At 44.0% G+C, this 15,918-nt stretch overlaps 1 protein-coding gene across 1 annotated transcript in view; it reads left to right on the forward strand.

Moving 5' to 3' along the window:
- Positions 1–14,482, forward strand: part of INTS9 (integrator complex subunit 9) — a 90,150-nt gene extending 75,668 nt beyond the window's left edge. The window contains exons 14-17 of the mRNA XM_081943781.1: positions 651–818; positions 10,565–10,663; positions 12,634–12,771; positions 13,784–14,482. Of these exons, the coding sequence (XP_081799907.1) occupies positions 651–818; positions 10,565–10,663; positions 12,634–12,771; positions 13,784–13,960 (582 nt within the window). The 3' untranslated portion in view covers positions 13,961–14,482. The remainder of the gene's footprint in view (positions 1–650; positions 819–10,564; positions 10,664–12,633; positions 12,772–13,783) is intronic.
- The last annotated feature ends 1,436 nt before the right edge of the window (positions 14,483–15,918 follow it).

A 15,918-nucleotide genomic window follows, 5' to 3' on the forward strand; every position in this document is an offset into this window, starting at 1 on the left:
GGGGCCAGATCCAGACTGCGGGGTGCTTAGATCTGCCCTGGAAAGAGCAAAGGACTGGCCCGCAGTGCCTCTGCCAGTGAAAGCAGAGCTCTTATGATCTTATGGTCCTGTAATGGTTGAACGTACCTTGAATTTGTAGACTGGGGTTCTCTGGGCAGGGTGGAAATATGTCCTATTTTATTATTTCATTTCATTTCATTCCTTTCCAAGCAGATCAGCTGTCCTTCGTGCGTGAGGCAGCGCTGAAAACTGGTGTGCGCATGTGCGCCAGCCAGCTGATAGTCGGGTGCACAGGCGTGCCAGAACCTGAAGGTTTGGCTTTTCCAGAGCACGATCTTGTCACACCCGTAGCAGTGCTGAAAACCAGCCTGCGCATGCACGCCGGCCAGCTGATCGTTGCATGCGCATGCGCACTAGAACTCAGAAGTTTGGCTTTTCCAGAGCACAGCCCTGATGAGCACACGCATGCGCGTGTGACGTTTCTGCGTGACCTTTTTGGCACTGATGCCGAAAAGGTTCGCCATCATTGGCATATACTCTTAATTAATTTATCCTGAAAAAAGTGTGTGAAAATCTTTTTTCCCCCACATTTGAAACTGCACTGTAACTTACTGAAAATCTCACGAGTGCTTTCCTTGTTTTCTTAACAGCCTCTCCATGTGGTTTGTCCTGAGCAATATACTCAGCCTCCTCCAACCCAATCCCATCGCACAGATTTGATGGTTGACTGCTTGCCTCCACCCATGTCCTACCGTAGAGCAGAGGTGCTAACTCTTCCATTCAAACGCCGCTATGAGAAGATTGAAATCACTCCAGAGGTGAGGAATGAAAGGGGGGGGGCTCGTGAAGGAAGGAGGACTGATAAGAGATCGCTTCAGGATTGTTTGGGGAGGGGGAGTGAAAGGCCTTGAACCAATGGGTGAAGTGCATGAATAAAGCACCTAGATGTTGTTGATTGACATACTGTAAGTGGTGTCAGCAAGATACAGATATAAGTTTTGTTCAGTTTTTCTTGAGAACAAAGACCAATAGCTATTGCCATTGATGTTGCTGAAATGAGGTCAAATTTTTCAGGGGAAAAAGTCTGTTGTAGCAAACTTTCTAGAATCTTTCAATTCTATTAAGCAAAATTGTGTTACTTCAGAGGTGTGTTGCTGCCGGTTCGGTTCAGATCAGCCAAACTGGTAGTAGTGGCGGCGGGAGGCTCCACCCACCCACCCGGACACATCTGCACATGCAAGGAAGCGTCTCACCCATGCAGGAGTAAGCACGGGAGCTTGCCTGAACCGGTAGTAAAAGAATTAGCAAACCACCTCTGGGTTACTTGTATCACTGCTCCGATTTAGTTTTGTAACAAATTCCACTTTGAGATTACCATTGTGTTGGCTACATGCACCAATGTTCCTCCTTGCAATGACCAGTCCCACCTGGATGGTTTGTTTGGAGACTAACTAAATGATCGTGGCTAGCTATTCCACCAATGGCCTAGCCCATTTTTTATGGCAGCTACATATCCTAGGCACAACGTCAACATTCCAAGCATAGCGACTAGCCAAAAAATAAAACAAAACTATGGACCTCAGTGGTACAGTGGTTAGAGTGCAGTATTGCAGGCTACTTCTGCGGATTGCTGGCTGCCTGCAATTTGGCAGTTCAAATCCCACTGGGCTCAAGGTTGACTTAGCCTTCCATCCTTCCGAGGTGGGTAAAATGAGGACCCAGATTGTTGGGGGGCAATAGGCTCACTCCGTAAACCGCTTAGAGATGGCTGTAAAAGCACTATGAAGCGGTATATAAATCTAAGTGCTATTGCTATTGCTAGTGCTTACAGGTTATATACAGAAATACTTAACGCATTGTCCAGTTTTAATTGAGGCGGAAGAAAATACCAATATTTTGTTTAATTTCTTCCAGTTTTTGTGATTAAGGTTCCTATTGCTATTGTGCATGAGAACTCTATTTTGGAGAACTAATTGGGGTAAATAAATTATTCCCTTTCCTAGTAATTGGTTTGAAGCTCTTTTGAATCCGTCTTGTATTTCTTTGTTAGTTGATTGCCATGACTGAAGTCTTGCTTGATGATGTGCTAATTGTGCTATTCCATTCTTCCATTTACACCCCCTTCCAGTGATCAGAGTTCTGGTGTTAAACACACACAAACACACACACAAGCTGATGACCACTTTGACGGGCTTATTGGGGAGGCTTATATTAGGAGCATGCTAAAAAAAATCAGGCTAGGGCTTATTTTTGGGGTGGGCCTTATTTTTGGGGGGAAATTGTACTTGTCCTATAATATAGTGTTCCACATTGATCAATGTCTTTTATCAAATGATACTTGAATTAGATAGGAGTTTATAAATGAAAACTGATGCTTAAATGGTATAAATAGAGGACGTGTATTTTGGAAAAATTGAAATTCTGTGATGGGCATAACATTTGGCAGTGTATTCTAAAAACAATAGTCCATGAAAAATAACAAGCAGGATAGACAAGGGGGGGGGGGCTTTTATATTTCATTCTGAATTGGCATCTGACTACCCTATCTGAGATACATAGGGGTGTTTTTTTTCATTTGATCCAGTTTTGTTTTGCAAAAAGCGACCAAGACTTCTACATTGTGGGACTTCTATATTGTGGGATATATATTCAAGTATTGAAAATTGGATGTTTCTACTCTTACGTCTTTGGGGCTAGCCTTGTTTCTCAGAAATGGTCCCATTTTCCATCGTGGTTAAATCGGTCAGTCTCCTAGAAACTTACATTTCAAGATATTGGATACTGGGGAGGCAAAACAAAGGAGAGTTATTATCCTCCTAACCAACTTCTGTCTGTGCTGCTGGAAAGAAGGTGCTACTGGACTCAAGTGGCTTTTGTCTGATGCAATAAAGCCCTTCCTAGATTTTGTGTCCAGGCCATCGGATTTTCCTTGTACATTTTTGTTCGATATAGGACTGAAACCATGAGCCTGTGGTCTTTTCTTCAACTATCAGTTGAGCAGGAATAATGGAAGAGCATGCAAGAAAATTTTCAACACTAGTATGCTGTGGAATTGATACCTTGTTCTGGATTGCAAAGACTTGATTACTATTTATTGGGTTGTGTGTGTTTTTTTTTTCAAGGGTAGAATATAAAACTTGCTATAACATAGGTGGTTTCACTGTGATCCAAAGCCCAAAGTGCTAATTTTGATTCCTCTGGTACCCATTTCTGCCAGTCACACCCAGTTTTAGTCCCCATCCTTGTATCCCAGGTGCCTGGCAAATAGCGTCCATTTCTTCCCATCAGTTGAGCGCATCAAAGCCTGAAGAGGGAGCTCTTCCTCTACCATAATTTGTTTTTCAAAGCCACAGGGCACAATAATACATTGGGGGTGTGCATTGATGATAGGGGGTGGGTGGATGGGTCAAGTCATGCATCCAGCCTTGTTGAAAAGCCTCAAATACAACAGGTGCCCCTGAAAGAAAAGGATGCGTTCTATTCTGAAATACGGGAAACCTTTATTGCAAGATAAAGGTTTATTTTATTTATTTTAGAAAGAAACCACCTAAGGTGATAAAGAACCTCCCTGTTTAGTGCAGCTCAAAGCATCGCCATTTAGTACAGAATGTAAAACTCAGCACAAAGCCACAAGCCTCCCCGGTGTGTACAATTAAGCTGCTTCCCGAACAAATACTAACTTTCCCCATTTCTTCTGCCCCCCCCCCCCCGACACCCCCATTCAATTGAAGAGGGAGCTCTGATTTGCATGCCAAGAGCCCATTAGCCTGAACAGCAGCTGGAGTCCAGGAGTGTCTTTTAAGTGGCAACAAGATTGCTCCAGTTGCAGCATCTCAGTGAGCTCTTAAAAGTGGGAATATTTATTCTGCTAAGCTATGGCATTGGGATTGCTGTCGGCAGCAACGGGTTGAATAAAGTTGCCCCATAGTGTTCATGCACTTAATTCTCAATCTCTTGATTTCAAGTTGCTTGAAAGATACTAATATCTCTGGCGTTAAATCCAAGAATGATTTCTCATTTGTTTAGATCAGGGGAGTCAAACTCACGTCGTCATGTGACATATCACAACCTATCCCCCCCTTCGTTTAACCGGGTGTGGGCGTGGCCAGCATGTTACATATCCGGCCCACAGGCCGCGAGTTGAACACCCCTGGTTTAGATCTTAAGCACAGCAAATACTACCCAACAAATGTTGTCCTTTTTCTACTCAAGCTTTCTTAAAATCTCTCCTCAGGTACTACGTTGTTTGTGATTTCTGTGATCCCTGGAGCTTCTCCCACCTAGCCAAATATGTGCTGATGACAAAATATTCAGCAGTAGGACTACACAGACCTGTGAGCTGACCAGAGGGCACAACTCTCATTTCTGGAGGATATAATGCCCCCTAACCTTGCATTCCCCCTCCCCCTCCCCAAAAAGAAGCTGAATGTACCTGATGTCAGACCTGGAAGCCATCTTTTACCTTTGGGACTTCAGGCCTGCCACATTTTCTACTGTGGGAAAATGGGAGGGGGGATTATACAGAGTGTGGGTGATATAGAGCCATAATAACATTCTTTCTGAGAAAGTCAAGGTCATCTGGCCCTGCAGCTGTGTTGAGGTGACTGGGAGGCATCTCCTGTTTTCGATGGTGCCTGATTGGACCATGTGGTGGACATGTGGGTGCTGGGCAGGGACTTGAACTTTCTTTTGGATGGGGAAAACCTGGTTTTCCCAGATGTGCCAATATGACATCTCTAACAAAATGGAACTTTGAGGAAACTCAAGCCTCGGAGTCTTCTTTCGTTAGGGGTGTTACTTGGAACCCTGACATATGATTTGTTAATACATCTATGGTAGGTCTTTTTCTTAAAAAAATACCCCAAAACATCAAAGCAATCAGCAGCTGGGATTGCCAGCCTTACTTCTCTAGAGTTATCACCACCCGATGTTCCTTTTGCAGTCCCAGCCATCGGCTGTGCTGGCTGGAGGACATGGAGTTCTTTATTTGCCTCTTTGCTCCCGTTGACCTAATGCAGTCTTCCAATAAAGCTGGCCAGGGAGTATAACTTTCATTTCTGGAGGCTATAATGCCCCCTCACTTTGCATTAAAAGCAGTATGGCTCACAACAAGTATAAAGGCTTCTGGCTACGGCTGTAATGCCGGATTTGCCACACATGGCAGTGCGGCAGCATTGAACCCTGCACTACGCCAAGAAGAACCCCGGTGAGTGGGCCGTCCTTTAAAGGCAGGTTGTGATCACTTTGCCTTCTAACCCAGTCGGTAGTTCTGGATCTGCCTTCTTTGACATCAGTCCTTTAAAGTGTGTCCTTGGGAGATTAACTTCTATGGGTTTATGAGAATTCTATGGATAGGTGAAGATGGCTCCCAACTTCAATGTTTTAAGAAACCCACCGAGGTTCGTTTCAGCACCTCTAGGACCAAAATGGCTTTAATGACATCCAGGGTGAAAAGCTGTTAAATGAAAAACTTGGTTTACCACCACACTTCCTGCTTCAGTAATAAAAGCAAAGCGCCTAATCATGCCTGCTAAACTTCCTGAGACTGGATCCAGCTGTTTCTGACTGAATCCATTGGACTGAATGGTGCCAATTTGCCTTAATGAAAGACCTCTTCATTCCTCATCTCCCCCTAAATTTCTCTTTAACATTCACTACCAACACAGCATGTCCTCTCCTGGGAAAAGAAATCGTAACTCTCCGGAGACGTTTCCTCAGCGGAGCGGAGCTCCTGAAAGGGACGCAGGCTCAGCCTGCCAGGCTGCCACCACTGAAGACATTTCTGAGCAGAGAAACGTCTCCGGTCCCAGCCGAGCTGGTGGAGTGCAGGCAAGCATCGTCCCGTCGCCAGGGGCGGGGCAAGAACGTACTTCCGGGTTCATCGCCGAACGGGAGCGCGCGATCCGGTGCGATCCGGCAGGCACCCACCACTGCTCTCCGGAGACCCAGAGTTCACTTTGAGTCTCTGGAACATGGAATGAGGCATGTTCACTAAGCTTTTCCAAGGTGCAGAATGGGTCATCTCAAGACGATTCTCTTGGCACCTGGGGAGAGGTTATTGTTGTGGTCTGCCAGCAGCCAGCAGAGCTGGCAGCAGATTCGGACAGTGAGGAGGTTGGGGAGAAACATGGGCCAGTCCTGGAGGTTGGGGAAGGCTCTAATGAGGGCTCTGTGTCAGAGGCCAGAGCCGTATGCCAGTTATCAGTTGCCTTCAGAGGCAGACATCAGTAAGGCAGACAAACAGCTGGAGCCTGTTCCCAGTGTGTGCATGCACAGAGTTGCCAGTCAAAGGGAACAGCTAAAGAACAAGGGTCAACTTGGGAGTAAGGCCACAGATGGATGATGAATGGCCCCTCCCAGAGGAAATAAAAGAGGAGCGAAAGGGGAGTGGACTTTGCAGGAGACAATTAGCTTGCTTAATTGATTCGTGACTCTCCGAGACTCCTTGACAAGTTTTGCAGAATTCAGCCTGGCAGCTCTCCAAGCCAGATAAGGTCTGTGACTGTAAATCCTCCCTTGAAAGACTTTGCTGGATGTGAATGAGCAGAATTCACAATAAATTAATAAAAGGTTTTTTTGTTGTTGTTGGGACAAGAAGTTTGTTGCATGCTCTTGGGAAGCCTAGGTCAGAACAGTTATTTTGTAGCCCCAGGTCTTAATTGGCCTGGTAGATGATTGGTGAGAGCTCTAATCAACTTGGGTTTTTGTTTTCATTCTTAAAAAGAGGAAATGGGAACTTTCTTTCTAATGCTACCGGCAGACGAAAGTTGGTTATTGAGGGGAACCTTGATGCTCTCTGAGCTTGGTTGTTTTCTTGCAGATGTTTCATTACCCAAAGTAGGTAACAACTGATGAATGGGTAATGAAATATCTGCAAGGCAACAACCAAGGTCAGAGCGTCCCAAGGACCCCTCATTTCAACCTTGAGCTAGACATATTCTCACGTATAATGTTGGTTACTTACTTATTTTTTATTTATGATTGGATATATATATTCAGGAACTCAAGGCAACATATATAATTCTTCATCTTCCCAGTTTTCTCCAGAACAACCAGTGAAAGGTAAGCTGGACCAGGAGAGAGTTATCAGCCCAAAGTCACACAGTGAGTTTCAGTGGCCAAGGAAAAACTCCTAGGCCTTCCTGTAGTCCAGCTCCTTGAACATACTCCATAGTGCAGGGGTGTCCAAACTTGGGAACTTTAAGACTTGTGAACTTCAACTCCCAGAATTCCCCAGCCAGCCATGCTGGCTGGGGAATTCTGGGAGTTGAAGTCCACAAGTCTTAAAGTTCCCAAGTTTGGACACCCCTGCCATAGCGGCATACAAAAGGAAGCAGTGCCTTGAAGCCGCTAATCTCCTAGGTCCATGATGGCGAACCTATGGCATGAATGCCAAAGGTGGCACACCAGCCGTCAGCTCCACCATGCATGCGTGCACCAGCCAGTTGATTTTCGGCCTTACGGAGGGCTGGGGAAGGCCGTTTTCACCCACCCCAGGCTTCACGAAAGCCTCAGGAGGCTTGAAAGGGAGAAAAGCAGGCCTAACGGCCCAACCGGAAGTTCAGGAACTAACTTCCGGTTGGCCCGTTGGAGCCGTTTTTTGCCCTCCCCAGCGAAAAATGGCCCCAATGGATGAACCAGGAGTTCGGAAACGATAAGTTTCCGGCGGGCTGGGGGGGCATTTTTGCCCTCCCCGGGCTTTAAGAAAGAACCTGGAGAGGGGTCGTGGATGGGAAGGATTGAATTGGTGTGGGAACAATTTTGGCACGCCATAAGAAAAAGTTTGCCATCACTGCCCTAGGTCAGTATTGTCAAGCTCCATATTTTACTGCTCTATGTTCTCTTTCTCCCTGTATCATGTTGGATAGGTAGTAGGAATGGCGAAAGTGAAGATTAGTAGAAAGTCATGCAGCAAAGGTAAATTTCTATTTGTTGATCTAATATATAAATAAAACTCAGCCCATATAAATAAAATAAAGCAAGAAGCTAACTGTCTTTTACTCTTTTTGCTCTAGGGAGGACTTTTCCTGGCTGTTAATAGATTTATTTATTGGGGTATAAGTGCGTTGGAGGCCCTGAGGCACATCACATTTTTATTGAAGACAGTCATCACAGCAGCTGTTTAGGATCTTCACCTTTTTTATGATACTGTCAAGAAAGTGTTTTTATTTTTTCTGATACATAGTTTGAATACTAATATGGTTTGTAATGCATGGCGTAGCTGCAGGAATCTCTAAATAGTGGAGACTCAGATAGATTCAGCGAAAAGGTTAGAAAAGTAAGCTGAATTGCTTGATTGATGTACTATGAAGTTGAAATTGCCTCTTAATGACCATATAGATTTTCTCCAGAAAGCTCTGTCCCCAACCTAGTCATTCAAGTGTTCCGACAATGTACTTGTTGCAGTAATTTGGTCCGAAAAGGGCTGTCTCAATTCAACGTCTTTGTGCCCACTTTGGCCAACCATCTTCTCTTGGGAAATCCACAAATGGAGCAGGAAACCAACAACATCTCCCTAGCGAAGGTTTTTTCATAGAATCATGGGTTGGAAAGATTGGAAAGTCTTCCAATCTAACTCCCTTCCCAGAGAAGGAATACTCAAATAGTCCCCAAATGTTATCCAGACTTTGTTTAAAAACCTCTAGTAATGAACATGAGATTCTCAGTCATCTGGGTCATGGTTGTCCCAAAGGTGCTTTTTCAAGAGCCAACTGGATGAGAAACATCTCCAAAGAAAAACAGGAAAGTCCAGTTGCCTCTTGAGAAAGCACATTTGGGACTCTAGTAATGAAGTACCCACAACTCAGGGGAAAGACTATTTCACTGCTTCATAGCTCTGATAGTTAAGACTTTCTTCTTTATTGTAGATAGGGATCTCTTCCTATAAAGTTTCCACCGTTGGGGGTTTTTTCCTACCTTTGGACACTACCAAAAATAAATTCACACCTTCTCCCCTATGGCAGCCCTTCAAATATTAGAAGACAACGATCAAGTGTCCCTTTAGCCTTCTCTTCTTCACACTAAACATGCCCAGTTCTTTTAACCCAGTTCATAAGATTTAGCTCTGAAGACCTTCACTGTTTTTTGTTGACCTTCTCTGAATCTTTCCAGATCCTCAACATCCTTCTTGTATTGTGCAAACAAAAACTAGACACAATAGTCTAGCAACAGCCTGACCAACACATCATAGATTAGATCTCTACATTATAAGTCATTCGATGCAATCCATATTTGGCTCTTTAGCAGTTTGCAGCACACGACTGGATCATGCTTCATCTGTGATCTGCCAGAATAGCCAGTTCCTTTCCACAAGTACTACTACCAAGCCAACTTCACGTATTTCATACTCGTGGATCTAGTTTTTCTTACCAAAGTACAGAATCTAACATTTCTTACATTGGAGCAATTTTGGGGATATGGCCCAACATTCAAGTTCACCTTTTGAATCTTAAGTATCTCTTTGAAAGTATAACAATCATACACCACCCCCACCCCCACACACACAGCGTTGTGTAATTTGTACATTTGCTGAGCATCTCATTTAACTTCTCTAAGTATTTATAAAAGTGTTGAAGCGCATTGGACTGAAGACAGGTACCCCACTGGAATATTCTCAGATATATTGCTTCTGACCATGGAGGTTTAATACATTAATTAAATTTAGTATAGCAAATATATTTAATATATTCTGTAATATCCATTTATTGCAACCTTGAAGATCTTCTATTACATCAGAGATGCCTAAATTCCCAATTAGGAAGCTCTATAGTCTATTAAAGTCTATATTTAAGGCCAACTGAACCAGTGGTCATCACTGTACTTTTAACTAGTTTCAAAGATATGAGAGTCTCTTTCTCTTCAGCTGCTTATATTGATTATATAGAACCGTAGAACTGCTAATTACCGTATTTTTCGGAGTATAAGACATATTTTTTTCCCCTCAAAAAAGAGGGTGAAAATCTGGGTGCGTCTTATACACTGAATACAGTATTTTTGGCCTCCCAAAACCTCGCTTCCTTTGCAAAATGGCGGTGCATAGCGTTTAGGAGGCTTTCAGAGTCCTGAAAAAAATGGGCTTTTTGTCCCCCAGCCCCCAGGAGCACTCTACAAGTCTCCTAAAGGCTATTCATGCCCTTTTTTTGACAAAAAAACGGGCCCGTTTTCACAAAAAACAGGCTGTTTTGGGGAGGTCTGCAGAGTGCAAAAACTTTTTTAAAAATTTGCCTCTTCAAAACCTTGATGCGTCTTATGCTCCGAAAAATACGGTAGTTCTACTGACCCATTGTCCAACTCCTAAGCAATGAGGAAGAAAAGAGAAACTCCTTCTGACCACTTTCACCATGCAACGCGTGATTTTTAGAAACCTGATGCAATTGGCCGTGCTAGCTGGAGGAACGTTGAGAATTGTAACGTCAAACATTTGAATGATATTGTGTTGGGAAAGACGGTTGTATTGTATTCATGTTCAGTATTTTTCTTTCTAAACTACCAGGGCAGCTGTGCTAAAGTTTTTCTCCATCAAGGAAAATGTTCCAACTTATTTTTAACTCATCTTTTGCTTCAGCTTGCAGATTCACTGGTACCCACCGAGATGAAACCAGGTATTTCCTTGGCAACTGTTAGTGCTGTTTTGCACACTAAAGACAACAAGCATGTACTCCAGGTATGATATGGCTAATGCTGGGGGGGGAGGGGGGGCATGCATGAAAGCTGGGGGGGAAGTGGCGGATTCCAAAGATTTGCCAGTGATGTAGACCTTGTTCATAGGGCGTGATGGCCCAGTGGTTATAAAGACCACTGTCACTGGAGGTAGATTAATAGGTAACATTTTGGTGGGAAGGTAACAATGTTCCTTGCAGTCTTGGCATTACAGCCATGCTGGCCAAATGTCCATGGAAATTGTCTTCAGACAGTGCTGGCTCCCTTGACCAAGAAATGGAGATGAGCACCAAGCCCTAGAGTCGGACATGACTGGACAGGGAAAGCTTTTTTGGGGGGGGTTAGCCTTTTTTATTGATCATCATCTCATTTTTCTAGAAAAGATGGCGTTTTCCCCATGAAAATGCGTTGGTTTCCCAGTCTAGCCAACACCTGGGATTCTTTTTGGAAGTCTCCCAGTGAAACATAAGCAGGACTGATCCCTTTTCCTTTTTTTATTTTTGATCATCCAAACCATTTATTTAGCTACTCTTTTGCTGTGGAACTCTGTCTCCAGCTTATAGGACTAGGGGAGACATGATAGCATTGTTCCAATATCTCACGGGTTGCCACAAAGAAGAGGGAGTCAAACTATTCTCCAAGGTACCTGAGGCTAGAACAAGAAGCAATGGGTGGAAACTAATCAAGGAGAGAAGCAACTTAGAACTGAGGAGAAACTTCCTGAGAGTTAGAACAATGAATCAGTGAAACAGCTTGCCTCCAGAAGTTGTGAATGCCCCAACAGTGGAAGTCTTTAAGAAGATGCTGGATAGCCATCTGTCTGAAACGGTATAGGGTTTCCTGCCTAGGCAGGGGGTTGGACTAGAAGACCTCCAAGATCCCTTCCAACTCTGCTATTGTATTGTATTATATGATAAACATACTGGCTTTTAGATATGTATATAAGCCTTATAATGCTATTGGGTGAAAAAGGGGGGAAAAGTCTGGGCAAAACAGATAAGACAATACTTAAAAACAATGGTAGTGTATAATGAAGCAGTGGCTTGCTCATATTCAATTTAAAAAGTCAATAATTAACCGGATGCTTCTTTCAAAGAAAGATAACAGAGATTGGACAGAAAGGTGTGGGGAGGATTAAGAGAAAGAATAGGCAGCGGGACAGAAGGAAAAACAAAAAGGAAGGCAAGGAGAAGGAAACAATTAAATGTATGAAAGAAAAAGGAGAGAGAAAAAAAACACTAGCCCCCTTCTGCAAATGACTATTCAGAAGTTTTGTTGATGTACCTCTAGACCAGGGATGTCAAATTCAAGGCCCGGAGGCCAGATCCAGCCTGTGGGGTACTTAGATCTGGCCCATGGAGCCACCCTGGAAACTGTGAAGGACCGCCCCACGGTGCTTCTGCCAGCAAAAACGGGCTCCTGAGCTCCCTTTTCACTGGCAGAGGGCTGCACGAGGGAGTGGCAGCTGAAAATGGAGCTCGGGAGCCCATTTCGCTGGCAGAGCACTCAGGCTGCCACAGGCACCCCCAACATGAGTGACGTTGAGTTGTCCATGCCCATCCTGGCCATGCCCACTCCTGGCCCCCAGAGATCAAACACAACCTTGATGCGGCCCTCAAGGAAATCAAGTTTTACACCACTGCTCTAGACAGATTTTATATCCTAGATCAGGGGTTGGCAAACTATGGCCTATGGGCCAAATCTTGCCCACTGCTTGTTTTTATATGGCCCACAAATATTTATGCCTTAAGAAGTCTATATGTTATATGATGGGCACTATCATCTTGATGACATGGCTTGATCATCCAACAGAGGTTGATTCCCCAATGCTTGGTTAGCCACATTGACTGAAGAGTTGAGGGTATCCGTTTCCTGGCCACTTGAGATTGGAGAATAGTAGAAGGCTTCCAGGTAGAGCTTTAGCTAGGTACATGCTCTTTATCTTTTTCATCTCCACTCTTCTTTTATTGGTAGCTCCCACCAAAACTCCCCCAGCCTCAGCCTGGCAAAAAGAGGAAGAGAGTAACGGATGACGTGCCGGAACTCAAGCCTACCAAACCTCTCCTAAGTGGCTCTATCCCAGTAGACCAACTGGTACAGACTCTGGAAAAGGTAAAAGGGAATACGAATACAGAAACGACAGGGATTCAGTGGCTAAGACGCTGAGCTTGTCAATCAGAAAGTTAGGCAGTTCGAATCCCTAGCGCTACATAATGGAGTGAGCTCCCATTACTTGTCCCAGCTTCTGCCAACCTAGCAGTTCGAAAGCATGTAAAAATGCAAGTAGAAAAAGAGGGAAGGTAACACCTTCAGTGTTTAGTCATGCCAGCCACATGACCATGGCGACGTCTTTGGACAGCACTGGCTCTTCGGCTTTGAAACGGAGATGAACACCGCCCCCTAGAGTCGGAAACGACTAGCACATATGTGCAAGGGAAACCTTTATCTTTAATACAAAAAAACTGGTAGATTGGCTAAGCATCTAATGCTAAGAAGCTGGTCCTGTTGATCAGTGTTTATTTCTAAAGCATTTATTTCCCTGTTCTCCTAAGAATTCCATCAGTGCCACGAAGGTCATGGTTTATTAACCGTATCTTTTCCGAGCCTCATTTCTAAAAGAAAGAGGCAGTTTTAACTTGTTCGTTGCTTACCTTGTCCCACATAATTCAGCAGGAGCCCTTGAGTATCAAACTACATCAGTTGACATAGCATTACCCAGGGTTCTGCTCCTTTTAAAAAGAAATAAGAGCAGCCTTCCCAAGCCTGGTGCCACCCATATCATCTTCCAGATATTTGGACCGCAAGTGCCAAATTCTCTAGCCAGCCATGTGCCAACCAGGAAAAAAAAACATAGAAGTTCTTTGCTAGCGCACTTGAAGGATGCAAAATTGATATGGCTGGGATTGAGCCTACTGAATGTTGGACTACAGCCAGTAGGATTTAGAAAAAGAAGAAGAAATGTGGTGATGTGTCTATTTTTAATACATGTGTAAAGGTATAATTCATATTCCTAAACAACATATGGCACGGACAAATATTAACCAGATGCTCATCAGATGGAGGGTTTTAAATAGCTCCTATTTAGGGAGGATTATTATTTTTTTCTTGTCCACGGTGGCTACAGCACGGCTTCAGCGACATCAAAGTGGAAGATACTCCAAAAGGACATCTGGTGCTATTCCAGGATGTGGAAACTCTAATCCGCATTGAAGAAGATTCAACCCACATCATGTGTGAGAATGACGAGTCGCTTAGGGTGAAGCTGCAGGACCTGGTCCTCAAATTCCTGCAGAAATTCTAGACTTTATCCTGTTCACACGCCCTGCTCTCCTGAGCCTTCTGAAGTGGGAGAAGCCTAAACCAAGGCTTTGGGGTTACAAGATTGGGGGGGGGGGAGCTTGAAAACCACATCTGCAGTTGCGCACCTTTGATTTGTGAGAGACTCAACAGGTAGGCGTGCTAGTCTCTCTCCTGGAAGGAAGATGATAAGAACCACTGTTTATACGAGCCAAAGTTAAGGACACCTGATTAATTCTACCTAGGCACCTTGCTATAAAAATGCCCTTCTGTTTATTAACTGCCGTGTAAAAAATGGGATTTAGCTGATATTACAACTGGGACGGAATCCAGAACAGTTGATGGAGCAGCCTTTCCTGCCATCTGTCCTTTTCTTTCTTTCTTTTTACTAAATGTGGAGGAGAAATAAATGTTACAGATGTGTTTAGTTTCAAGCTTAATTTTATTTTTTAAAGTTTGTAATACTGAACTTCTTTATACAGACCTGATACAGGCCCTAATAAAATACAGACCTGCTTTGTTTTAACTGATGGCTCATTTTTAAATACATGATAAACATAATGCTAAGAAATTATTTCTTAGCTGGAGGTTATGCAGAAGCTGCATTGGGCTTTCACAAATATGGAAGTAGCATCAACGATAGAACAGATATCCAATTTCCCCTAACCTCACCTCAGATTGGAAAGCTTACTCTTAATTTGTCTAATGTTTGTAAGAACTAAAACAAGAGAAGAGAAGGTAATCATCTTATCACCGTGATGGCAAACCTATGGCATGCAGAGCTCTCTCTGCGGGCATGCCAGTGGTCGCCCCACCCCAGCTCCACCCCGCATGCACACGTGCTTTCCGCCAGCCCGCTGTTTTTCTGGTCTCTTCCGTACATGCACAGGGGTGGAGCGCATGCGTGGGACACAAACACGCATGCATGCGGGGACATTCGCATTTCATTTTGGAGCCTCGCACAGTGTCTCCGAACCCCGTTTTGGCTTCAGGTTGGTGCAGGAGGCTTTCCAGGCATTGCATTATGGGTGCGGGCACATGGGCGTGCTGTCATGCTGCTGCTTGTGTGCTTGTGGCACATGATAACAAAAAGGTTAGCCATCACTGATCTATCAGATCTGGAAGCAATGGAATTTTGTATGAGTTCACCCCTCCCCAGGGGATTAGAGTTGTGAGGGAAGTTTTCTACCTGGTATTCTACAAAACTGATGTCGCTCATGTAATTGCTTCCATAAACTCATGAAGCTTTTTTGACCAGTTCAGATTATGGAACCCTTTTGTCTTCTTTAGATTCAGAGATCAAGCAATAGCACTGAGACTTATATACCGCTTCACAGGGCTTAGCAGCTCTCTCTCTAAGCGGTTTACAAAGTCAGCCTCTTGCCCCCAACAATCCGAGTCATCATTTTACCCACCTCGGAAGGAATGGAAGGTTGAGTCAACCTTGAGCCAGTGAGAATCAAACTGCTGGCTGTTGGCAGAATTAGCCTTCAATACTGCATCCTAACCACTGTGCCACCACAGCCATGAAAATAATCTCACATCAAGCTCTCCTGGCTCATGAATCATGAACATAAACATGATTTCTATTGAAAACTACATTGGAACTTACACGTTAGCGGTCTTACCCTTAAGTAGTGCCCCGCTTACAATAGCATGTGCTTCTAAGTATCCTTTCCTTTTCTGGCACAGCTGGTCAGGCAGAAATATTACTATCATACAAGACTAGTCGTCGTAATGCACAACTTTCTCCTATTGCTTTTTTTTTGTCTTTTGGAGAAAAAGAGAAAGAAATCCTCTAACATTCACTTGGGGAAGGAGTTGTGAACTGCATTACTTCCTCTATTCCTGGTCCAACCATGCAGAAAATGAATATCTGGTCAGCTACACTGAAAAGCTTAGTTAAATGATCAAAGGATAGAGCAGTTGCTGCTTGTGGAGGTCCCATTGTCACAATTTGGC

The sequence above is a fragment of the Natrix helvetica genome, assembly GCF_964273705.1.
Source record: "Natrix helvetica genome assembly, chromosome: 2".
NCBI classification, from domain to species: domain Eukaryota; kingdom Metazoa; phylum Chordata; class Lepidosauria; order Squamata; family Natricidae; genus Natrix; species Natrix helvetica.